Below are 23,156 nucleotides of genomic sequence, written 5' to 3'. Positions count from 1 at the left end.
TTGCTGCTCGATCTGAATAAAACAAATAATTTCCATCCTAATCCCGAGTCACCCTGTGAAATATGTTCAATAATACACCATGAAATCTGTTGTCCACATTTATTTATGGGTCAAAACGTGTAAAGATGAAATGTTTCCGGATTCCGACCTTTGTTTTGAAAGGCCCGACCGGATGTGTAGTTTTCTTGTGTAGTTTTTGTTCTCAGCAGAACCTTTGTGACAGTTGCGGACGAGCAGAGAAGCATGGGGCCGACAGGTGAGTCCTCTCCTGCTGGTTTGCTCTGTAAACGAACCGGGTTCGTGTTAAATGGAGCATTTAGCTGCCATGTTAAAGACATTAATGTTATCTGACTGCAGTCATGAGCTAACGTTAGCCTTGGTAATGGTCTGAGCACCGTTAGCTCTGCTGGATAAGTGTGGATAAGTTTTGAAAAGATCTAGAAATATACCCGTATTCCCTAAACAGGCTAAAATTAATCTGTTCTTATTTTGTTTTTGAAATGATTTTTGTTACGTTTGCATGTTTCTGGGTCGTTCGACTGTGTCCTGTTTGTGTAGCATTTAGCTAGCTAACGCTGCTTATTCATGCTGCTCACGTTCGGACTTTATACATAAAGCTTCCGAAATCCTGGGTGTAACTGATAATATGCATTTTGTTTGTTTCATTATAATTTCCAGACGAAATTAAGATCCGTGTCTGGTGAAGAGACCATGATTCTGAATTATAGTGATCATATTCGATTATATCTTTTTAATTGCGTTTAAAGTACTACAACATGCTGAGATTTACTGCTATAATAACCATTTTGAGTGAGGGGCACATAACAGCGCGTGCATGTGTACATGTGCACGTTTGACACCATCTGGTTGAGCTGCAGAGAAATGCAGGTTTAACTATATTTGTTTGGGAGGCTGATTAGTCGGATTATTGATCCAGGCTGATTTCATTCATTCATTCATTCATTCATTCATTCGTGGCTGATTTGATCGAAGTGTTTTATTGAAACGTTCTTCGTTTGTCTGCTGTCGCCTGATGCTGCACAAGCACGACGGAGAGCGATCGAACCGCCTGCGAGCGTCTCGTGTCCCATCTCTGCCTCGTCTCCTCTCAGGTCAGGTGGTGTTTGGAAACCCGGCGCCGGTCTGCTCCGTGAACCGGCTGCGTTGGGACCTGAGTCCTGATCAGATCAGCCAGCTGGCCAACGAGCTGATCAGGGACACCAAGAAGGTGTACGATGGCGTCGGGGCGCTCGACCTGGACGGCGTCACCTTCGAGAACACGCTGAAGGCCCTCGCCGACGTGGAGGTGGAGTACACAGGTGAGCTGGCGTGGGCCAGGAGGGACGCCGTCCTGGACCGTAGAGTCTTGGTTCATTAGGCGCTCGAGGCAGAACCGAAGCCCCACCATCCTGATGCAGAACCGAGCCGTCGATCCAGACACATCAGAACCACCTAATTAAGAACTGTTATGTTAATGTGCAGTGCTGCATCCGGCCACCAGAGGTCATCCAAATGTTCCTGAATGTTCTCACTCTTCACAGTCTGCCGTTTGCTGGGGTCTATTTTCAGCGGCGGATGGATCTGCTGCTCTGAGTCTCCAGAATGTTCTGTGCACGGACAGCGCGTCTGAATAAAGCGCGAACCTGACAGCAGGTCACATGACCCGGCCTTTGTGCGGCCTGAAGCGATGAGTCGGCAGTTTTTTTGCGGCTCATCAGCAGTTCAGAGCGCGGTTGTTTGCTCCCGCAGTGACGGAGACTTTAGTCCCAACTCGGCAGCTTTGCTCTCTTCCTTTATGGACACCTTAAATGTGCAGGATCATTCAGTATCTAACCTGTGGCCGTTGCCATGGTGACAGGACAGGCTAGCATCAGGGGGACAGCCCGAGACGCTTGTCTGCACGTCAGCTGACGTGGTCCAAACGGTGTCGGACATTTGTGAATATTTGATATTTGCGATGATTGAAAGTATGAAAAACATGAAGGAGAGTGACCTCTCCTCTCTGACTCCTCCCTCCTGTGGTTGGCCCCGCCCCCCGCAGTTCAGAGGAACATGCTGGACTTCCCGCAGCACGTGTCGCCCTGTAAGGAGGTGCGAGCGGCGAGCACGGAGGCTGACAAGCGTCTGTCGGAGTTCGACGTGGAGATGAGCATGCGGGAGGACGTCTACCGGAGGGTGGTGGCGCTGGAGGTGAGCGGCGGCGGCCGAACGTCTCCTGGTGTCGGAGACGCCGCAGGTGACCTGATGTTTGCGTTGGTCTGCAGAAGCAGCTGGACGCCGGCAGCCTGAACGCAGAATCCAGACGCTACTTGGACCGACTGCTGAAGCTGGGGAGGAGGAACGGCCTCCACCTGGCCCCAGAGACCCAGGAGGTGACCTTTGCTCTCAGCTCGGGGGGCAACGATGGGCGGAAAAAGCTTTAACTTTAACTCCTCTGTAACAGGAGATCAAAAACATCAAGAAGAAGCTGAGCAACCTGTGCATCGACTTCAACAAGAACTTGAACGAGGACACCACCAGCCTGTCCTTCAGCCGAGAGCAGCTGGGTGAGTCTGCTGCGTCTGGCGCCCCCTGCCGGCCACACGTGACACCATCTCTGTTGGGTTTTGGTTCCAGGCGGCCTCCCCGAGGACTTCCTGAGCTCTCTGGAGAAGGACGGAGACAAGCTGAAGGTCACCCTCAAGTATCCTCATTACTTCCCCACCATTAAGAAATGTTTCATCCCAGAAACCCGGCAGAAGCTGGAGGAGGCCTTCAACTCCCGCTGCAAAGAGGTGAGTGAACGTGGAGCTCGTGGAGCTCGTGGAGCTCCTCAGGCCTGCGGTGGCCCATGCAGGCGAGATGTTTGCTGAGCCGGCTGGTTTGTCCTCAGGAGAACTCGGCCATCCTGAAGGAGCTGGTGCGGCTCCGCGCTCAGAAGAGCGCTCTGCTTGGCTTCAGCACCCACGCCGACTTCATCTTGGAGATGAACATGGCCAAATCTGGGAAGAAGGTGGCCGTCTTTCTGGGTGAGTGAGTGCTGCTGCTGCCCCCAGATCTTCAGGTCAGACAGGAAGAAGCAACGGTTCTGCTTCCTGTTGGTCCTCCAGAGGAGCTGGCCCGTAAGCTGAAGCCGCTGGGTGATGAAGAGCGAACCACCATCCTCCAGCTGAAGGAGAAGGAGTCTCAGAAGAGGAACCTGCCTTTCAGCGGCGAGCTCCATGCCTGGGACATGAGATACTACATGACACAGGTGAGTTCTGAAGCGGCCACCACTAGGCGGCGCCACTGGCCAATACTCCATCCCTCTGCTCCGCTGCAGGTGGAGGAGACCCAGTACGCTGTGGACCAGAACCTGTTGAAGGAGTATTTCCCCATGGAGGTGGTGACTCAGGGCCTGTTGGCCATCTACCAGGAGCTCCTGGGTCTCTCCTTCCAGCTGGTGGACGGCGCACCGGTCTGGCACCCTGACGTGACTCTCTACTCCGTCACGGACCGCGCCACCAGCCAGGTGATGGGCCAGTTCTACTTGGACCTGTATCCAAGGTGAGGACGGGGTGGGCGGGTGGTGGGCGTGGCCAGGGAGCGGGCGTGACCGCTGTGTCCTGTGCAGGGAGGGGAAGTACGGCCACGCCGCCTGCTTCGGCCTGCAGCCCGGCTGCCTGCTGCCCGACGGGACGCGCCAGATGTCGGTGGCGGCCATGGTGGCCAACTTCAGCAAGCCCACGGCCGAGGCTCCGTCGCTCCTGCAGCACGATGAGGTGGAGACCTACTTCCACGAGTTCGGCCACGTGATGCACCAGCTGTGTGCCGAGGTCAGAGGTCGGGCTCCTCGGCGTGGGGGGAAAAACCAGCACAGTTCTGGGTCTCAGCCTGCACCGTGTGGTTCCGGTTCTGCTTTCAGGCGGACTACGCCATGTTCAGCGGGACCCACGTGGAGCGGGACTTTGTGGAAGCGCCGTCTCAGATGCTGGAGAACTGGGTCTGGGAGCGGGAGCCTCTGCTCAGGATGTCCCGTCACTACAAGACCGGCGCCGCCATCCCCGACGACCTGATCGACAAGCTCATCAAGTCCCGCCTGGCTAACACCGGTACCTGCCAACGCTGCGTGTGGGAGGAGCTTGTCTCGTTGCTGTAGTAACCAGGAGGCCTCCTCCATCCACAGGTCTGTTCAACCTGAGGCAGATAGTTCTGGCTAAAGTGGACCAGGCTCTGCACACCCGGGAGGGGGTCGACCCGGCGGAGGAGTACGCACGCCTCTGCGGGGAGATCCTGGGAATCCCGGCTTCTCCAGGTTGAGTCACGTGATCCAGTTCTGCTCCTTCTTCACGGGTCGTTGCAGCTTTTCAAATGAGCGGAACCTGAAATTCTGGGAATTCGGATGTTGCGACCCGAGTCGAGGTCAGAACCTTTTGACCTTTTCCGTTTGTATCTGCAGGAACCAACATGCCGGCGACCTTTGGCCACCTGGCCGGGGGCTATGACGCCCAGTACTACGGCTACCTGTGGAGTGAGGTGTTCTCCATGGACATGTTCTTCACTCGCTTCAAACAGGAAGGCATCATGAACGCCAAGGTCAGCCTCGTTAGCCTAGCTTAGCACGATGAATGAAAGCCTGGCTGACCCCTTGTTTCTCCTCCCTGATTGGTCCAGGTGGGTCTAGATTACAGGAAGTTCATCCTGCGGCCCGGCGGCTCTGCAGACGCCTCTGAGATGTTGCGCAACTTCCTCGGGCGGGAGCCCAAACAGGAAGCCTTCCTGCTGAGCAAAGGGCTAACGGTGGAGCAGGATGCTAACAAGCCGTGCGCCTGTTGATCGCCCGCGGCGCCACAGGCTGACGCTCGTGGACTGAGACTTTGTAGAAAATGTGTAAAATTTGACACCTGAGCAGAGAATAAAAAGATTTGAGTCGATGTTTGTGTTTGAGCGTCACATTTGCAGAGGAACAAACAACCAAACGCGACCAGACGGCGGCTGGTGACGCGACGTCCTCCGAGAGCGGCAGGTCCAAAACAGCCTGGAGGACAATCAACACGCCATCAAACACGCCACGGAGCGCGTCTCCGTGGCAACAAACCGCCCAGATTCTGGCCAAACTGGCGTCGGCTGTGGCGCATTTCTGCACCTTCCAGTAGTTGTATTTTCAAAATAAAAGTCTTCCTCGCCAAAATAAGTGAATCTAAACGGATCTCCTGAGAGCCACTTGATCAGTTTCAGGAATTAAGATGATTCTTTGTCTAAAAGGCTCGTTTATCTCTGCAGGAGCATCAGCTGCAGCTTCGTAATTGCTTTTGTAATCTGTAATCATCGCAGCGCTGCAGCTGTGTTCCGGCCCCCCGGGGCCCCAGGGGCCCCCCGGAGGGCCCTGCTCTGTATGCACAGCTGATCTGACCTTTGACATGTGAGGGGAAAATGACGCTTTAATTGAAGTCTATAATAAATTATCACTTTGCTAATAGTAAAGCTAAAAACCATTAGCCTAGCTTAGCATAAAGATACACCGCGAGACATGTTAAAAATTTAATTGATCTGAATTCTGTAATTGAGTTTGTATTTTAGAAGGATTTCTTAATAATTGAGTGAACCTAAAAGGAAATTCATTTATTTGATGATGAATTTGTTTAATAAAACAATCAGTCGGATATTAATTACAGCGGAGGTCAGAGGAGGGCGCTAAAATTAGATTAACTGAGTTAGTTTGCAAAGCTGATGTGGTTTTATTCCGTTTTTGTTTTTCCATTTTTAACAGAAATTTTCAGCGCTGTAGCGCTTTTGTTAGCTGTGTTAGCTGATTGCTAACAAGGAGTGAAACATTTAGCAGAAAGATTATTACAGTTATGATGAAACCTGTTGTGTTTTGGTCGGTCCCGTTCTGTCCTGGGGGAGGTCTGTTTGTGAGGGAGGAGAGTCTCGGAGGAGCAGGAGGAGCGGGAGGAGCGGGAGGAGCGGGAGCAGCAAACACGACGGAGACTCAGGTGTGTCAGACTGAAGACGATGGCGAAGAGTCCAGCAGCATCAGGAGGCGCCGGCCTGCAGGACGTCCCGTCTGCACCCAGGACGAAGGACACGTCCAACATGGTCCGAGTCTTCATCAGCTCCACACTCACAGGTCAGAACGTTTCCATGGCAACCGTATCCAGGAACGACTTTCCTTAGCGTTAGCGTCAGCCGTGGCTTCCTGTTTCCTGTCTGCTGAAGTGTCCTCTCGTCCTCAGACATGAGCAGTGAGAGGAAGGCCTTGCTGGACAAAGCTTACCCAGAAGTCTTTGCGTTCTGCCGCAGCCTCGGTCTCGTCTTTGAGGTTTGTTTTGCCCCCTCTCACGTGTGCAGGATCAGTGTTGACATCAAAGCGGTGACTTCCTGTTCAGGTGGTGGATCTCCACTGGGGGGTGCGTGGAGCTCCATGTGGAGACCACGGAGCAGCTGAGATCTTCCTGCAGGAGATCAGGAGGTGTCAGCGGACCTCAGCCGGCCCAGCGTTCATCGTGAGTCCGACCGGGGTTCTTTTTGGTCCGTCCTCACAGGCCACACAACTCAGCTTCTGTTTTCCCTGAACTGGTCCTAAAGGCTCTGCTGGGGAGCCGGTATGGCCACCGAGCTCTTCCTCGGCTCATCCAGGAGAAACTCTTCATCAGTCTTCTCTCCACGCTCTCCAAAGACCCAGAAGGTGCGGAAGAGCTGCGCCGCTGGTACCTGAAGGACGACAACGCCGTCCCGCCCGTCTACGTTCTGCAGCCAATCGCGGCTCACTTCCCCCATTACGACGACCTCCGGCCTGAGAACAGCCTCCAGCGGGAAAGGGACGCCGCCTGCTGGCGAGCCAAGGAGGCGCGCCTGTTGGAGGTTCTCCGCCGCGCCGCCGCCGCGGCCGAGGCTGCTGGTGACATCACGACCGAGGAGAAGCAACAGTTCAACACGTCAGGTCAGAAAACTCTGAGGATTTTCTCCTGAGGTGGAGAGAAGCCCCGCCCCTTTTGAATGACCCCACCTGACGCGTCACATGACAGCTGTGTCCTCGTCTGTTGCCGTTCTTCTCCCGCAGGTCTGGAGCAGCAGTTTGAACTCGGCCTGTGGAAGGACGACGGCGCTCTGTCGGCTCTGGTCTTCGTGCGTGACGTTCCTCGCCATCGTGGAAGAGCCGCTCCAAAGGGCCTCAGCAAGTTCAAGGATCTGACCGCCGACGCTCTGATGGATGTCGACGCCCAGCGGCTCCTCGCCGGCCTGAAGTCCCGTCTCCATGGTTCCTGTCAGGAGGTTCTCAACCTGCACTGTGTGGAGCTCATCAAAGGGGGCGTCGACCCCAAGCGCGGCGAGCACGCTCAGTACCTGGACAGCGTCTGCCAGCAGTTCGTCGCTCAGATGAAGGCCCGCATCACAGCGGCGCTGGGTTCCTCGGGCCAGAGGAAGATCTGGGGAAGACTGGAGGAGGAGAAGCAGGAGGTGGCAGAAGAGGCGGCGTGGGGCTCCGCCCTCGGCGCCCGGCCGTGCGCGGGCGTCTGCGGGAGGGAGGCGCTTCTGGGGAAACTCTGCTTCGCCATCTGGGAATCTACCGGCAGCCATCACGGCCCGCTGGTGGTGCACGGCGCCGCCGGGATGGGGAAGACGGCTCTGCTGTGCAAACTGGCGCAGGAGATGGGGGCCGTCCTGGAGGGGGGGGGCGGTGGTGGTGGTCAGGCTGCTGTCCGCTCGCCACCCTCACAGACCGGACGTGGTCGGCGTCCTCCACAGCCTCCTCCTCCAGATCTGCCAGGCACACGGTTTGTCTCCGCCCCCGCGGGTGGCGGCCAACAGCCCCCCCAGGTTGTCTGAGTCCTTCAGGAGCGTCATGGCGGAGGTGTCGCAGCGGGGGAACACGGTTCTCATCGTCCTGGACGCTCTGGATCAGCTGTCTGACCTCCACCACGCTCACAAACTCTACTGGTTGCCCACAAGTCTCCCACCTCGCGTTCACCTGGTGGTTTCCATGGATACCAACAGCGAGATGTTCGCTAATGCACAACTGAAGTTGGACAGCGACGTCTTCTTCGAAGTGGGGCGTTTGGCTCCAGGTGACGGGAGGAAAATCATGGAATCGTACCTGCGAGCGGAACGGCGCTCGCTGACCCCGGAGCAGGCCGACGGCGTCCTGCGGCTCTTCGCCTCCACCGGGTCGCCGCTGCACCTGCGGCTGATGCTGGCGGAGGCCCGGCGCTGGACGTCCTTCGCGCCGCGTGCTGAGGCGCGCCTGGGCGCCAGTACCGAGGCCACCGTAGCGCAGCTCTTCGAGCGGCTGGAGGAGACGCACGGGCAGGAGGTGGTGGCCGGGGCGTTGGGGTACCTCGCTCTGGCCAGGTGAGAGCATCACGTGCTCACTGCTGGATGCTACGCTACAGATGCTAAACCGGAAGGGTCAGAAAACTATAACAAACTCTGATCGATTCCACCTGATCCACTGATCCTCAGGGAAGGTCTGCTGGAGGCGGAGCTGCGTGACGTCATGTCCCTGGATGATGATGTCATCGGCGAGGTGTACAGGTACTTCCCCCCTCCCTCCCCATCGTTGATACGCCTGCCCCCCCTCCTGTGGGCTCGACTCAGACGAGACCTCGTTGGTCATCTGGAGGAGCGCTGGGCGGATGGCGTCGCTAGCATCACCTTCGCCCACAGGTAACCTCGTACAGTCCAACAGGAAATGACCTCATGGGTCAGTGACGCCGCTGTGTGTTCAGGTGTCTGCGGGAGGCCGTTTCAGCTCGTTACCTGACAGCTGCGCGACGGGAGCGTCGCCTCAGGCACCTGGCGGAGTACTTCCTGGGTCGCTGGGCCGGGAAGCTAAAGCCAACGGCACTGCCGGGTCTGAGTCTCCTCCTCTCTGACAGAAAGGTACCGGCTCTTCAAACGGGTCCGTCTGGCCTCATGACTGGTGGGACGAGGTGGCAAGGTGGCGAGGGGGCAGGGTGACGAGGTGGCAGGGTGACGAGGTGGCGAGGTGATGAGGTGGCAGGGTGACGAGGTGGCGAGGTAACGAGGTGGCAAGGTGGCGAGGTGACGAGGTGGCAGGGTGGTGAGGTCACGAGGTGGCGAGGTGGCAGGGTGACGAGGTGACGAGGTGACGAGGTGGCGAGGTGGCGAGTTGGCGAGGTTACGAGGTGGTGAGGTCACGAGGTGGCGAGGTAACGAGGTGGCGAGGTGACAAAGTGGCGAGGTGACAAGGTGGCGAGGTGACGAGGTGGCAGGGTGACGAGGTGGCGAGGTAACGAGGTGGCAAGGTGGCGAGGTGACGAGGTGGCAGGGTGGTGAGGTCACGAGGTGGCGAGGTGGCAGGGTGACGAGGTGACGAGGTGGCGAGGTGGCGAGTTGGCGAGGTTACGAGGTGGCGAGGTCACGAGGTGGCGAGGTAACGAGGTGGCGAGGTGACAAGGTGGCGAGGTGACAAGGTGGCGAGGTGACAAGGTGGCGAGGTGGCAAGGTGACGAGGTGACGAGGTGGTGAGGTAGCGAGGTCAGGAGGTGGTGAGGTGGCGAGGTGACGAGGTGGCGAGGTGACAAGGTGGCGAGGTGACGAGGTGGTGAGGTGGTGAGGTAGCGAGGTCAGGAGGTGGTGAGGTGGCGAGGTGGCGAGGTGACGAGGTGGCGAGGTGGCGAGGTGACGAGGTGATGAGGTGGTGAGGTGGTGAGGTGACGAGGTGGCGAGGTGACGAGGTGGCGAGGTGACGAGGTGGCGAGGTGGCGAGGTGGCGAGGTGATGAGGTGGTGAGGTCAGGAGGTGGTGAGGTCAGGAGGTCGACCAAAACACCTCCATAGAATAATGGACGGAGCGAAGGAACAGAGGTTGCTGAAGCGCTAGAACTGACAGAAAAAAAGGAGGACGTGGAAAGAATGAGGGATTCACACACCTGAGGGATTGACTGAGGACAGGTGAGGACAGGTGAAGACATGTGAGGACAGGTGAAGACATGTGAGGACAGGTGAAGACAGGTGAGGACATGTGAGGACAGGTGAAGACATGTGAGGACAGGTGAAGACATGTGAGGACAGGTGAAGACATGTGAGGACAGGTGAGGACAGGTGAGGACATGTGAGGACAGGTGAGGACAGGTGAGGACAGGTGAGGACAGGTGAGGACATGTGAGGACAGGTGAAGACAGGTGAAGACAGGTGAGGACAGGTGAGGACAGGTGAGGACATGTGAGGACAGGTGAGGACAGGTGAGGACAGGTGAAGACAGGTGAGGACAGGTGAGGACAGGTGAGGACATTAGGACTAAAGGAAAGAACCAAGTCTCCGAACAGAACACACTAGAAGAAGGTGATCAGAAAGTGAAACGAGCTGAATACTGGACACAAAGACACATCGTGTCCTCTGGACGTGGACGTTAAAAGGCTTCTGTGCGCAGGTGTCCCCCCAGCCACTGTGGGTGGCTCCAGGTGTGGCCAATGTCAGGAAGCTCCAGGAGCTGACCTATCACCTGCTGCACGCTGGGCTGTGGGAGGAGCTTCGACAGGAAGTGATTGGTAATCAAAGATGTCCCCAAAATAACAGGTGAATAAAATGATATGAGATCAAAGAGATCATTGATGTGTTCAGGCAACGCAGAGTGGCTCTACTGTAAGATCCGGGTCTGCGGGGTGTCCAGCGCGATCCAGGACCTGGACCAGTGCTCCCAGCACATGGACTGTACTGAAACCAGCCTGGTCCGAGACGCTCTGGTCCTGATGAGACCCACTATGGACTTCCTGGACGGTCAGCTGGGTCAGTTATGGGTCAGTTCTGGGTCAGTTCTGAGGCCCCGGTTAGTAAAACATTTGTTGCTGATGTTTAAAGGTTGATTCGGTTGCAGATGCGTCTCTGTTTTACACGGAACTGCTGGCCAGACTCCGCTCCTTGGCCACGCCCTTCCCTGCTGTGATTGGTCAGCTGTGTGGCCAGTGTGAGGGGTGGTTACTGGCGTGTCCTCAGCCGGTCCTCGTTCCTAAATGTAGCTTCCTGCAGCCGCCAGGTGGCGCTCTGCAACACACGCTGACCGGGCTGTGTGCAGGTCAGGACGTTTTCTCTGGGACGTGTCCCACCCTCAGACCCCTGGGACCAGGACGGTGTCTCACCTGTTGTGTTTCCAGGTGTGGTCTGTGTGGAGGTCAGCGTGGCGGCGGACCTCCTGGTCGCAGGATCAGACGATGGCAGGATGGCGGTCTGGAACCTGACCGACCGGCAGCTCGTCCACTCGCTGTTCGGACACACAGGTTTACGCTTGTGACGTCATGGTGATCCTCTGGGCGTGTCTGTGATGTCATATCCTGTGCTGTCTCCATTCTCAAGGTGCTGTCCTCGCCATCAAAGTGGTCGAGAGTTGTGCCGGTTGTCTCTCATTGGCTGCGGACTGTTCCCTGAGGAGGTGGAGCCTTGTGACTGGCCAGCAGCTTCTCTGCATACACAATGTCCTTGACCCCGCCCCCTCAGCGCACCTCCACCTGTTTGAACGGGAAAGACTGTTGTTTGTCTGCAGCAGCACGCAGGTACCACGGCCGTTACGCCGAGTTCCCAGCCAGTCGTCTGTGTGAGCACGTTACCTGTGCAGGTGACCCTGGGCAGGAGCAACGCCACCCCTGGGCGTGGCCCGGAGGGTTGGGCGCCACCCTGGGCGTGGCCCGGATGGTTGGGCGTCACCCCTGGGCGTGGCCCAGATTTGAACATCCAAAATCAACTTTCTTTGATATTTGAGATGGATTTTCTGTTCTAGGTGAAAGTCTGGAACCTGGACCATGCTGACGGAGTCACCGCCAGCAGCTGCAGCAGCTGTGTGGACGAAGGTTCTGTGGTTCTGGGAGTTCTGGGAGGATCGGTGGTTTCTGTGGCCGGTTCCAGTCGGCTCAGAATATTTAATCCAGTCAACGGAGCTCAAACCGAGACGGTGTTTGAAGCGTCGGCGGGACAGCTGAACCCTGCAGTTTGTGTGCTGCTACAAAAGCATCAGAAGGTTCTGCTGGTTTCTGAAGACGGATCTCTCCATCAGGTCCAGAACTCTCTCTGTTCCTCCTGCTCTGACAGGAAGTAAAGGCCCAAGATCTTTTTCTGAAAAAAAAAGCGTCTTCTTCTTTTAATCAGTAAAAACTAAAAACGTCTTTTGACATAATGTCAACGAAAACCTCATTTGTGTGTTTGTGACGTCACGATTGCGCAACACTCGTGACCCACAGCATGCGGTTCCGCTGTGCACCAGCAGGGGGCGGAAGTCCATCTTCTCCTCTTGTGTGCAGGTTTCCAGGACGAGCAAACGGATGCACGTGTTCAGGTTCCCCGTGTTGCCCTCGTTGCTATCGGTAACGGAAGATGAAAACACCCTGATCACAGGTGCGACTGTTGCGCAACTGCAGCTGTCACATGACCCACCCGTCTCCTGCATCTGTCTCATCTCCTCTGCGTTCTTCACCAACAGGACGTGATCGAACTCTGACCTTGTTCAGTATCCGTGACGACTCTGTGGATCAGTTCCTCGTCCTCCATCACGACGACGCTGTCGTGTCCTGCTGCGTCTCCTCCGACTGCAGGCTGATCGTCTCTGGAGCCGCCGACCACATGATCCGCGTAATAATGACCTGATGTGGCGCTGGCTCACAGCTGACCTCTGAAACAAACCTTTTGGTTCTGATCTAACTACTCCTGGTTGTGGGTTCTGCCCTCTGCTGACCCGTGTTCTGTTGCTCAGGTCTGGTCCTGGACGTCCGGCGCTCTGTTGGACACTCTGTGCTCAGAGGTTCCCATCACCACGCTTGTTTTGTTGAAGGACTTCCTGCTCTCAGCTTCAGCAGCTTCTTCCTGTATCCACCTGTGGAGTCTGAGATATGACGCCCGCCACAAACCTGCTGCCCACGTCCCCTCAGGCTCCGCCCACATGGCCATCACAAAAGACGCAGATCAGATTTTCTACATCCGCCACCAGAACCAAATGGAGGTCTTCAGCTGGAATAACCACAAAGGTGCAAGTCTGTGGCGGTCTTTGCCCCCCTGGAAGGTCCCGTCTGTTCCTTTTCCTAAACGCTTTCCTTGGTCATCTTCTGCTCCCTCCTGGTTCTTCTTCACAGTTCACCTCCTGAACTTTGTCCCAAATCTAATCCCTCTCATGGTCCCCCCACCCCTGGCTCCTGTTCCCGTCCTCCTCTTGACTGAAGCCTATAAATATTTTCATGTGTTGTTTGGACTATATGCTAAGCTAGGTGTCTTTTCCCACTTGGCTAAGCATGCTAGGCTAACACCATGTGTGATTTGCTTTGCAGGGTGTGTGTCTGAATGCTTCCAGGTCTCTGCTGAAGTCAGCTGTCTGGAGCTGCTGCAGCACAAGCGGCTGCTGCTGTGCGGTCTGACCTCGGGGACTGTGCTGATCTACCCATTAGCCCTCCCCCTGGAGACGCTCTGCATCCCCCCACCTGAGAGCCTGTGCAAGGTGATCTGCCTCGCCAGCAGCCCCCAGGAGAAGCACTTGGCTGTGGCCTACGAGGACTGTGTCCGTCTGTTCGAGATCACCACCAGGGACAGCTTCCCCACGGTGGAGGGGCCCCTGCAGGTCTTCCCTCTTTCCCTCCTTCAGGGCCCTCTGTCATCCATGGCCCTGCTGTCCAACCACAGGCTGCTGTATGGAACCCTTTGTGGGGAGGTGACACTCTTGGACCTACAGGCTGGTGTCAGCTCCCAGCTGGAGCCACACCGCAGCAGAGTCACCTGTGTGACGGCCAGTAACTGGGAGACCCACGTCCTGGTGGGCTCAGAGGATGCCGTGCAGAGGGTGTGGTCCTTGAACCCGCTGGTCCTGGACCACACCATGGAGTATAAGGTCAGAGGGTTACAGAATCATTGTTTTAGATCTCCTCATTCAAAGATAGTTTGTGATGGTAACCTTTAACTTTGGATGACGACTGTTTACTGTTGCTGATATGGATCCATGTGTTAGATTAGCCGCTGACCCGCTAACATCTGGTCAGCCTGAAGGAACCTATCCAAACTTTAAAAGCACGACTGGATCATCTCCCTGAACTGGTGATGTTCTGACCCAGTTATTCTACCAGCTTGGCGTCCAGCGAGGACTTTAGAAGGCTCTGACTTTGGAGGCCTGCTCCCGTACCTCACGGACGGCTTCAAATATCTCCCTCATATGTTGCACGTGAGGTGAAAACTGGCTGCTATTCAACCTTAACGAAGAATTCTTCTCCACTGATTCTTTTTCAGGGTCTCTGCTTCGAGGGCGTCCTCTCGGCTGCGTTCTCTGAGAGCGACCAGTTCGTCTTCACGGGATCTCAGGACAGAACCATTAAAGTCTGGGACGTGGCCTCAGGTAAGGACAAACAAGAGAGTCCAGAATCCCGAGCTAACATGCGAAGCTAAGCTTTCGCCATCATCTTCGACCACCTCAAGGTCTTACGTTCACACATGACCCCACCCTGCAGACCTGACAATCATCTCAACATCTAACATCTCAGCCTCTTTATGTCCTCCTGTCAGGGAACCTGCTCATGGTTCAGTACGTCTACTCCCCCATCGTCCGCATGGTGACTTTCAGGAATGGCTTCGTAGCGTTGTCTCAGTGTGGCGCTGTCATCAGGGAGGCTTTTCACTGTCCAGACCACATTAGTCCAGACTACAAGCCTCTGAAGAATGTTCAGGCTCACTACAGGGTCACCTCCAGGGAACAGAACCAGCACCCGGGACCAAGCCATGAGACAAACCTCCAAGGTTTCAACCCAGCGCAGTTCAACGTGAACCTCCTGAGCATGCTCAAAACCAAGCCGTCCTCCACCTGTATGTTACTGTAGGGACCTTCAGAGGCGTCCTGCCATTCATACATGAATTTGTTAAGTTGTCAGCAGCATTAGCAGCATGTGACCCGGTTTACACATAAAATGCTTTTTTTTTTTAGTTTTGATTAAATGATATGAGGGGTTAAAAATGATCCAAACGCTGATGAGATACATTCGAACATATTATTGCTGCAGTTTTTCAGTTGCTGTTGTGACGTGTTAATTATGATCTACATTAAAGTCAAAACAAGCGGACCTTTAAATGAACAAAAGATCTTTAATTCATTTGCTTGAAGCCATGTCATTAGTCAATAAAACCATTAACATTTATGTTCTTCATCTTAATTCTACCAAGTGCTACTTAAGGTCTGTGATTTAGTTTAAAGGTTGTTAATTTGAAGTAGATCAAATGTTAAATAGTTTTAGAAAGTACTCCACGATTGACTCTTTGTAAAATTCATAATTTAGTGCCATTTATTCACGTACACTGATCATGTTCATTTTCATGAACGCTCCACGGAGCAGTTCCTAGCTCTGCCAGTGGCGGCGCCCGTTCACGTCATCGCTGAAGTTACTTCTTCTGTTGTTTTCTTTTCATGGCTGGCGAGTTAAAACTGGCAGAGGAGTCAAACTAGTCGAGAGAACGAGCAGGCAGACTTTCGAAATTAGCAGCAGTATAGCTATATATCTCTATTGTACGGGTTAGTGGTTAAATATATTAAAAGCGTAAGATGCTTATCACAATAGATATTTTTATTGGACGGCAGAGGCGCTTCCATAGGATTCCACATAAACCAATCAGAGACGGAAGAGAGTCTTCTTCGTTTAAAAATAAAAACGCCAAGGCGCTTTCGGATGACGACATAACTGTGCGACAACCTAATTAGCTGGCTAAGTGGTGTGTCCCATCCTGAGGAGTTAACGAAGACCTTCTGTGCTGGCGCTTGTTCAGAATCGACATAAAGAAGACCGGTAGGAAACCTCGGAATCGCGATGTCACGTTCATTCGGTAGCTTGACTTTTGTCCATAGAGGCAGCGCTTTGCAAGCTGACGGAGTGTCCTCGGCTAACAATGTGCGTCATGCTGCTACAGTACCGTGGACACGTCACGTCAAGTGACCATAAATAATAGTTTTCATCTGGGCCGAAACCATATGTGCTGGGTTTTGGGTTTAGCTGTGTCATAACCTGGCAACGGAATAAAAATGCTTATAATTTACCCGTGAGTGTGGTAGCAGATTCTCCCGGAGCCCGATGAGTCGGTGGTACATCCTTCCGATGCGTTGCAGTTTGATGAAGCATTTAGGTTAAAAGCAATGCGGTTTTAAGATGTGACGCACTGGTGATCTTTAATTCGTTTTCTGCTTCTGTCGCGGAGCTAATCCAATCACATTGTCTGCTCAACATGCTGGCGAACTTTGTGTTGGCGTCACGGAAACACGATACGTTTGTGTCTCCGGAATATTCCTGCTCAATGGGCCTGCATGTGGTGACTGTAGTGAGCTGGTGTTTTCCTGCAGGGCGTCATTGAGCTGAGAGGTTCGAACCTCCCTCATCATGGCGGACAACAAGCGCCTCGCCTTCTCCATCATCCAGTTCCTTCATGAGCAGCTCGGCTCAGGAGATCTGTCCTCCGGAGCCCAGGAGAGTCTGGAAGGTGAGTCCTCCTCCGAGAAGACCGGACTGAATCTGGAATAAGCTGCTGTGTGAAGTAGAATTACCATGAGTACTACAGTAGTTCCCAGAATAAAGCTGGTGACTCTACTGCAACATCTGCCCCATTTCCGTTTGTTGAAACGAGCCTGTGTGTTTGCAGTTGCCATTCAGTGTTTGGAGACAGCTTTTGAGGTTTCCACCGACGACCAGAGCCTCTCCGTCCCCATGTCGTTACCAGAGATCTTCACCTCCGCCACCTCCAAGGTAACCCCCCCAGACGGGCTCCAGACGTTGACGTTCACCTTTGTAACAGCCGATTTGTTATTACAGTTACTCCTTCCAACAGCAGTGAAAGCAGCATTGTTCCCTAACAAAGGTCCCTAACAAAGTTCCCTAACAAAGTACATTTCAGAAATGTAATAAATGAAACGGTCCCAGAATCTCTGGTCACTAAAAACAGACTCTTTATTGTCATTGCACATTCCTACACAACAGAGTTCTATTTGATAGCATCTGTGTGTGTGTGTGTGTGTGTGTCACAGCTTCCAGCTGAGTCTCAGGTCAACAACAACACCACCCCAAACGCTCTGACTGAGGAGCAGAAATCTGAGGCGGAGACTCTCAAAAACAAAGGTGAGGATGAGGAGGAAGCTCTTCTTCCGTTGCTGCTGAAGGTTTCTGACTCTGCGTGCTGACAGGAAACGACCAGATGAAAATGGAGAACTTCTCTGCGGCCGTGGAGTTTTACTCGAAGGCCATCACCGTCAACCCTCACAACGCCGTCTACTTCTGCAACAGGTCGGTGCTCTTCATCACCGCCTGTGTTTCCTGAGTTGCCACCTGGTTATTGATGAAGGTGTGTGTCTGTGTGTGTGTGATTGTTTATGCAGAGCTGCAGCTCACAGTAAACTGGGAAACTATGCTGGAGCGGTGCAGGACTGTGAGCAGGCCATCAGCATCGACCCAAACTACAGCAAAGCCTACGGCAGGATGGGGTATGATGTCATTGTGACTCCGCCCACAGCCTTCTCAGAAAATGACCATTAACGCCCCTGATGTTGAGACAATGGCTGTCCCAGTATAACTGGTTATACTCTGTCCCAATACCATAACTGTGTGTGTGTGTGTGTGTGTGTGTGTGTGTGTGTGTGTGTGTGTGTGTGTGTGTGTGTGTGTGTGTGTGTGTGTGTGTGTAGTCTGGCTCTTGCCAGTCTCAACAAACACTCGGAGGCGGTTGGGTACTATCAGAAGGCTCTGGAACTGGACCCTCATAACGACACCTACAAAACCAACTTGAAAATTGCTGAAGAGAAAATGGAGACCTCCAGCCCAGTAAGACCAGTACAGAGGCCTTCACATACCGGGTGTGTTGAGGTGGTGATGTCCTTATCTGTGCGTCTCTCTGTGCCCCCAGACGGCGCCCATGGGTGGGGTGGATCTTGCAGGTTTGCTCAGTAATCCAGGCTTCATGAACATGGTGAGACGTGATGCTCCGACTGTGTTGCTGCTGGCTGTGTAGCTAACGTTTGACCGTGTGTGTGTGTGTGTGTGTGTGCGTGCGCAGGCCTCGTCTCTGATGACCAACCCTCAGGTCCAGCAGCTGTGAGTACCATTCTGTCTCCACACCAGCCTGCTGCTCTTCAGCACGCTCATCTCTCTTTCTGTCCTGCTCAGAATGTCAGGGATGATGTCGGGAGCGTTTAGTGGGATGGGAGGAGCAGCAGGAGGAGCAGCAGGAGGAGGAGGAGGAGGAGGAGCAGCAACAGCACCAGCAGGGGGGGCAGGAGGAGGAGGAGGAGCTGCCCCAACAGCACCTGGAGCCACTGCACCGGGGGATTTGTCGGGACTGATCCAAGCGTACGTACAGCTGGGTGCTCTGGGTGCTCTGGGTGCTCTGGGTGCTCTGGGTGCTCTGGGTGCTCTGGGTGCTCGGGACGGTGCTGCTAGATGTTCTGTGTCCTGCAGGGGGCAGCAGTTCGCTCAGCAGATGCAGCAGCAGAACCCGGAACTCGTCCAGCAGCTGAGGAGCCAAATCCGCAACCGAAGTCCCAGCGGAGGGAATGAAGAGCAGCCGTGACGTCCAGACTGGGTGAGAACTGACACCGCTCGCTGCTGTAAATGGCGTCGGAGCGCCCCCTGTGGGCGGGCCGCGGTGCAGCTCTTAGACTCCTCCCCCTTCACTTCGGCACGGTGGACCAAGGTTGACCTCAGAATTGTTTGGGGACTGTAGCTCAGCGCAGATGTCGGGAGAGGTTTGAGCACTCGTGACGCCTCACGGGCCCGACCTGGTTTCTAAATAAAGATTTAAACAGTGAGTTCAAACGTGCGTTTACTCTGCTTCTTTCCTCTGTCAGGGTTTTGGTGTGTGTGGAGGAAAATGAGTGATGGATGAAACTGGAAGGACTGGAACAGTTTCTTCTGTTCTGGTGTCAGAACATTTCTAAATCAACACCTTCCAGCAGCTCTCTGGACCTTCTGATCACTCTGAGAACAGCTGAGTTTCACCCAGGCTTCAGATGTCCTTCACCTCTACTGGTGTGTGTGTGTGTGTGTGAGAGAGAGAGAGAGAGAGAGAGTGTGTGAGAGAGAGTGAGAGTGTGTGAGAGAGAGAGTGTGTGTGAGAGAGAGAGTGAGAGTGTGTGAGAGAGAGAGAGAGTGTGAGAGAGAGAGAGTGTGTGAGAGAGAGAGAGAGAGAGTGTGTGAGAGAGAGAGAGAGAGAGTGTGTGAGAGAGTGAGAGAGAGAGAGTGTGTGAGAGAGAGAGAGAGTGTGTGAGGGGGGCAGAACACTTCAAATTAAAATGAGCATCTGGCCATTTACCTGGTGTGTGTTTAACATGTAATCTGTGAATATAATGATGTAAAGAAGCCTTTAATGTTTCCATCCAGCTCTGTCATGTGGATTTGCTGCAGCGTGCGCGCACACACACACACACACACACACACACACACACACACACACACACACACACACACACACAGGTTTTTGAACTCCTTTGACCTGCTAACGACGTCCACATCTATTGGCACTAACGTTGCCCTATAAAACTAATCATGTGAGGTTTCCTTCCATGTTTTTACTGATATTTTAGCAGGAGGATCTTTTGTAGAAGCGATGATGTTGGCAAATACAGAATTACTCAAAGACCTTAAAAGTGCTTTGATTTATTAAAAACGTCACATGTTGCCGATACCGGACACAGAAAATTACTTTATTTCTTCAAGCTGAGCACGTCTGACAATTATTGAAATATCCAATCGTTGAGGTCGAAGCCCATGTTCAGCCTGACGTACAACATCGGTTCCAGGTAGCAGCCAAACACCTGCAGCTCTGTTGAGGACCAACGGAAGAGAACATGAAGGTAATTAATCAGGATATTTAATCAGGATATTAAATCACACTGACAGTTTGCCAGTCCAGCTCCAGTCAGTAGTGTAAATAAAACCAAACCTGGTTTTCTGGTTGAAAACACAACGCGCTCCTTAAAGCAGCTTCATCAGCAGGTCGAATGAGGCCGTCACAGATGCTCAAACCATCCGTTGGTTCTTCCACGGTCCCGGTTCTGCTGCAGCTGCTTCAAGGAAGGAAGAGCTGCGGGTCGAGGGCGTCTGCTGCCCCCTGGGGCAGGAGGGGGCAGGAGGGGCGGTGTCCTCCCCGAGGACAGACACCTGGCAGCAGGGCTGAGGCTGGTCCAGGTCCGGCTCTGTAACCGCTTCCAGCGACGCTTTAACCTGAAGCCAGTAAAATCCTTCATTAAAGACGATCGTGACGTAAGCAGGAAGTCGCTTGTGCCGCCGCGGGAGCGGGGACGGACGGACGGACAGGTAAACACCGACCTTTTCAGGCTCTGGGCTGTGCGAGGAGCCAGCAGCGTTTATACTGGTCAGACTGGGCCGAAGAGCCCATTTAGGCTGCGGCGAAGCTTCAGATGAAAGCTACTTTGACTAGTTGCGGGCTAACTGGTGGCTCTTAGCCGCTAAGCTAGCCGCTGTTAGCCGGAAACGGGCTGTCCCACCTTTTATAATGGGTCCTATTTATGACAGCTGAGCGGTTTAAAGGGAATCATTTGGTGTTGAGCGCACATGGAGGCAGGTTCTTGTCGGCGAACACCTGATCACGTCATCAGGGTTGCACAGCTTTTGCTCATCACTCGGTTGTGTTAGTGAGGGTGCACACGGCACCAACACACCTGTCAGTCTAACCTGTTCTCCACCCTCCACCTGCTGCTAACGAGGCAGCCCGGGCAGCTTCAGGATGGACATCCTGGTGGCCAAGCTGCTGGGCATGCTGGGCTTGCTGGTCCTGATGCTCGCAGGGGTCCTGGTCCCGGTGCGCCTGCTCAGCTCCGACTCGGCTCTCAGGTACCGGAGGTCTCTGCCGCTGCTCAACGCCTTCGGAGGAGGAGTGTTCCTGGCCACTTGCTTCAATGCTCTGCTGCCTGCAGTGAGGGAGAAGGTGAGGCGCACGCACACGCGTGCACACACGGAGAATGAGCGTGATGGGAGCTGTGGCCTCTTTCACCTGTGCTGTGCACGTGTTCACCTGTAGGTGGCCTCCTTATTGGAGCAGCTGAAGGTGAGCAGCGACTACCCGCTGGCGGAGACCATGATGATGATCGGCCTCTTCCTCACCGTGTTTGTGGAGCAGACCGCCCTCACGTTCAAGAAGGACAAACCGTCCTTCATCGACCTTGAAACCTTCAACGCCGGCGGCTCGGAGGCCGGCAGCGACTCGGAGTACGACACGCCCTTCATTTCCTCGTCTCAGGGCCACCACGACCTCCACCCCCACGGGCACCAGCACGGACACTTCAACCCCGCTAAGTTAGCCGGGGCGGGGCCCCTTCGCCTGCTCGGGCTGGTCTTTGCTCTCTCGGCTCACTCTGTGTTTGAAGGCGTGGCGCTGGGCCTGCAGGACGACGGCGCCCGGCTGGCCAGCCTCTTCCTGGGCGTGGCCATCCACGAGGCCTTGGCTGCTGTGGCGCTTGGAGCGAGTGTTGCAAAGGCTTCTCTGGGTATGAAACATGCCGTCAAGCTGGGTTTGACCGTCAGTCTGATGATCCCCCTCGGGATGGTGCTGGGGATGGTCATCGAGTCGGCACAGACGCTCGCGGGCACCGTGGCGTCGGTGGTGCTGCAGGGACTCGCCGCCGGCACCTTCCTGTTTATCACGTTCTTTGAAATTTTGTCCCGAGAGCTGGATGAGAAACAGGACCGGCTGCTCAAAGTGCTCTTCCTCATCCTCGGGTACGCCGCTCTCGCTCTGCTCGTGTTCATCAAGTGGTGACGTGCAGGAGGTCTCCCCAGAACTGGTCCAGTCACAGCCTCCCTTCGAGTACTGACCAAAGCAGTCGGACCAGTCCCGAGCAAGCTGGTCCACTTCCATGAGTAGTGCTCCACCGTGGGGCCTCCTCCGCCGTGGGGCCTCCTCCACCGTGGGGCCTCCTCCACCGTGGGGCCTCCTCCACCGTGGGGCCTCCACCGTGGGGACTCCTCCACCGTGGGGCCTCCTCCACCGTGGGGACTCCTCCACTGTGGGGCCTCCTCCACCACTGGAGCTTCTCTCAGCTTTATGTAGCTTCAACACGCCTCAGAGGCTCATTTGGTTTCTTTTGTTCGTCATTCTAACGTTTTAAGGCGGAGCTGCTGATTGTGAGCTGACGGGAATCAACAGGAATCAACAACCATCCAGAGCAACGTCGGCGCCGCTCCAGTGATTGTAATTGTATTTACTGGTGAATAAATAGAAAACACTGACTTTGTTTGCTGAGGTTCTTCTATGGCCTTAAAAATTAGCTCAATTAATAATTAACAACCTGTCAGACCTCTGGTATGATGGGATGTTTGGTTGCTTTCACACTTAGCTAACGCTCATTCGTGGCCACGGGGCTCCGTTTCTTAGCAACAGTCTGTGAGCAACGTGTTTAATTCAACCAGAAAGTTTTGTTGTGAACTAAGATACTGCAGAACTTTGGCTGTGACGGCTGATGTTTCTGCTTTTCTTTAGGTTTTAAATCATTTTCAAGTGCTTTGACAGGAAACAGTATGTTGTGTTAGCTCGAGGCGTTAGCTTCCCCCCCATCATGTTCAGGCCTGTGTAAAGTTCCTCACGTGTGACTGTCAACGCCAGATGTTACAGATGTTGTCAGAATCCTTTATCAGTGTCAGAAATACCTTTAAAAATCTGCCTCGTTATTTGTCTTGATTCAGCTGAATCCTTTTGGTAAAATGGTCATTTCAGATCCCAGAAAAGACTCGTTTTTAGATTAATTTAATAAAATGTTTCATGGTGGTCCGACTGCTTCAGCCTGTTCTTTCCGGTTTTCATGTCAGTATTGTGGAGAGGATGTTCCAGCTGTGAGGAACATCTGGACGGCTGTCTCCACCTGGAAGGTTGTCCAGCCTGCTGACGTCCCAGTTCTCAGCTCTCAGATCGGAGCAGTTCGTGGTGTCTCTGCTGCCCCCTGCTGGGCTGGGACGCTCTTACAGCTGATCTGAGGTCCCAAACTCTTCAGTTCGTCCCAGAATGGACAATAATTCAGCTGCACACGACGCTGCTCAAGGGCACCTGGGCAGAACCTGCTGAGGTCCAGACTGCTGGGTCCACATGTTGTCCAGTGGTCTTTGTTGTCCAGTCGTCTTTGTTGTCCAGTGGTCTTTGTTGTTGTTCAGTCGTCTTTGTTGTTGTCCAGTCGTCTTTGTTGTTGTCCAGTCGTCTTTGTTGTTGTCCAGTCGTCTTTGTTGTTGTCCAGTCTTTGTT

The 23,156-nt window shown here is 54.2% G+C and overlaps 4 protein-coding genes and 1 long non-coding RNA gene across 7 annotated transcripts; 4 read left to right on the top strand and 1 right to left on the bottom strand.

The window, feature by feature from the left end:
• Positions 1–144: 144 nt before the first annotated feature.
• On the top strand, positions 145–4,892 carry thop1 (thimet oligopeptidase 1). The gene is made up of 14 exons (XM_029828096.1): positions 145–256; positions 1,113–1,319; positions 2,042–2,190; positions 2,265–2,372; positions 2,444–2,546; positions 2,617–2,774; positions 2,873–3,008; positions 3,090–3,232; positions 3,302–3,525; positions 3,593–3,794; positions 3,884–4,070; positions 4,145–4,273; positions 4,418–4,554; positions 4,633–4,892. Exons 1-14 carry the CDS (start codon positions 244–246, stop codon positions 4,792–4,794), a joined length of 2,058 nt encoding a protein of 685 aa, XP_029683956.1. The 5' UTR covers positions 145–243; the 3' UTR covers positions 4,795–4,892.
• A 626-nt stretch (positions 4,893–5,518) lies between these two features.
• On the top strand, positions 5,519–15,069 carry nwd1 (NACHT and WD repeat domain containing 1). The gene is given in 19 exon segments (XM_029828408.1): positions 5,519–6,280; positions 6,348–6,522; positions 6,638–6,896; positions 6,987–7,617; positions 7,619–8,310; positions 8,422–8,625; positions 8,688–8,841; positions 10,354–10,471; positions 10,545–10,700; positions 10,798–10,995; positions 11,075–11,197; positions 11,274–11,470; positions 11,695–11,967; positions 12,212–12,305; positions 12,391–12,539; positions 12,661–12,931; positions 13,229–13,782; positions 14,175–14,280; positions 14,448–15,069. Coding segments are annotated over 19 exon segments (4,749 nt in total). The 5' UTR covers positions 5,519–6,196; the 3' UTR covers positions 14,759–15,069.
• A 490-nt stretch (positions 15,070–15,559) lies between these two features.
• Positions 15,560–18,772, top strand: sgta (small glutamine rich tetratricopeptide repeat co-chaperone alpha). Of its 2 annotated transcripts, XM_003977485.3 has the most exons (12): positions 15,560–15,715; positions 16,264–16,400; positions 16,560–16,663; positions 16,942–17,032; positions 17,098–17,197; positions 17,290–17,394; positions 17,596–17,731; positions 17,814–17,876; positions 17,964–18,001; positions 18,074–18,256; positions 18,365–18,488; positions 18,754–18,772. In XM_003977485.3, the coding sequence occupies exons 2-11, from the start codon at positions 16,301–16,303 to the stop codon at positions 18,474–18,476; spliced, it is 1,032 nt and encodes a 343-aa protein (XP_003977534.2). In that variant the 5' UTR covers positions 15,560–15,715; positions 16,264–16,300; the 3' UTR covers positions 18,477–18,488; positions 18,754–18,772. The 2 variants fall into 2 exon arrangements, with proteins under 2 accessions (XP_003977534.2, XP_029683968.1); XM_029828108.1 differs by lacking the exon at positions 18,754–18,772 and having other exon boundaries at positions 15,616–15,715; positions 18,365–18,721.
• Positions 18,773–19,541: 769 nt separating this feature from the next.
• LOC105418669 (uncharacterized) lies at positions 19,542–20,641 on the bottom strand. Its single transcript, XR_965772.2, has 3 exons — positions 20,234–20,641; positions 19,848–20,128; positions 19,542–19,727 (listed from the first exon to the last, which is right to left on the bottom strand). It is a non-coding gene; the product is annotated as an uncharacterized lncRNA (long non-coding RNA).
• Positions 20,060–22,688, top strand: slc39a3 (solute carrier family 39 member 3). 2 transcript variants are annotated; one of them, NM_001032674.1, is given in 4 exon segments: positions 20,060–20,221; positions 20,636–20,852; positions 20,946–21,840; positions 21,872–22,154. In NM_001032674.1, coding segments are annotated over 2 exon segments (939 nt in total). In that variant the 5' UTR covers positions 20,060–20,221; positions 20,636–20,651; the 3' UTR covers positions 21,684–21,840; positions 21,872–22,154.
• The last annotated feature ends 468 nt before the right edge of the window (positions 22,689–23,156 follow it).

The sequence above is a fragment of the Takifugu rubripes genome, chromosome 20 (genome assembly GCF_901000725.2).
Source record: "Takifugu rubripes chromosome 20, fTakRub1.2, whole genome shotgun sequence".
In the NCBI taxonomy this organism is placed as follows: domain Eukaryota; kingdom Metazoa; phylum Chordata; class Actinopteri; order Tetraodontiformes; family Tetraodontidae; genus Takifugu; species Takifugu rubripes.
The sequence above is the reverse complement of the archived record's forward strand: the minus strand, read 5'-3'. Positions and strand labels throughout refer to the sequence as shown.

What these genes read in the sequence shown, in the direction of transcription:
- thop1 (XM_029828096.1), top strand. An exon ending in CTTCAGCCGAGAGCAGCTGG is followed by an intron (nt 2,547 to 2,616) that starts GTGAGTCTGCTG and finishes TTTTGGTTCCAG; the next exon opens with GCGGCCTCCCCGAGGACTTC. An exon ending in GTCCCGCCTGGCTAACACCG is followed by an intron (nt 4,071 to 4,144) that starts GTACCTGCCAAC and finishes CTCCATCCACAG; the next exon opens with GTCTGTTCAACCTGAGGCAG.
- sgta (XM_003977485.3), top strand. Translation starts at nt 16,301, where the DNA reads ATGGCGGACAACAAGCGCCTCGCCTTCTCCATCATCCAGTTCCTTCAT. An exon ending in AGCCCAGGAGAGTCTGGAAG is followed by an intron (nt 16,401 to 16,559) that starts GTGAGTCCTCCT and finishes GTGTGTTTGCAG; the next exon opens with TTGCCATTCAGTGTTTGGAG. An exon ending in TTGTCGGGACTGATCCAAGC is followed by an intron (nt 18,257 to 18,364) that starts GTACGTACAGCT and finishes TGTGTCCTGCAG; the next exon opens with GGGGCAGCAGTTCGCTCAGC.
- slc39a3 (XM_029827594.1), top strand. Translation starts at nt 20,652, where the DNA reads ATGGACATCCTGGTGGCCAAGCTGCTGGGCATGCTGGGCTTGCTGGTC. An exon ending in TGCCTGCAGTGAGGGAGAAG is followed by an intron (nt 20,853 to 20,945) that starts GTGAGGCGCACG and finishes GTTCACCTGTAG; the next exon opens with GTGGCCTCCTTATTGGAGCA.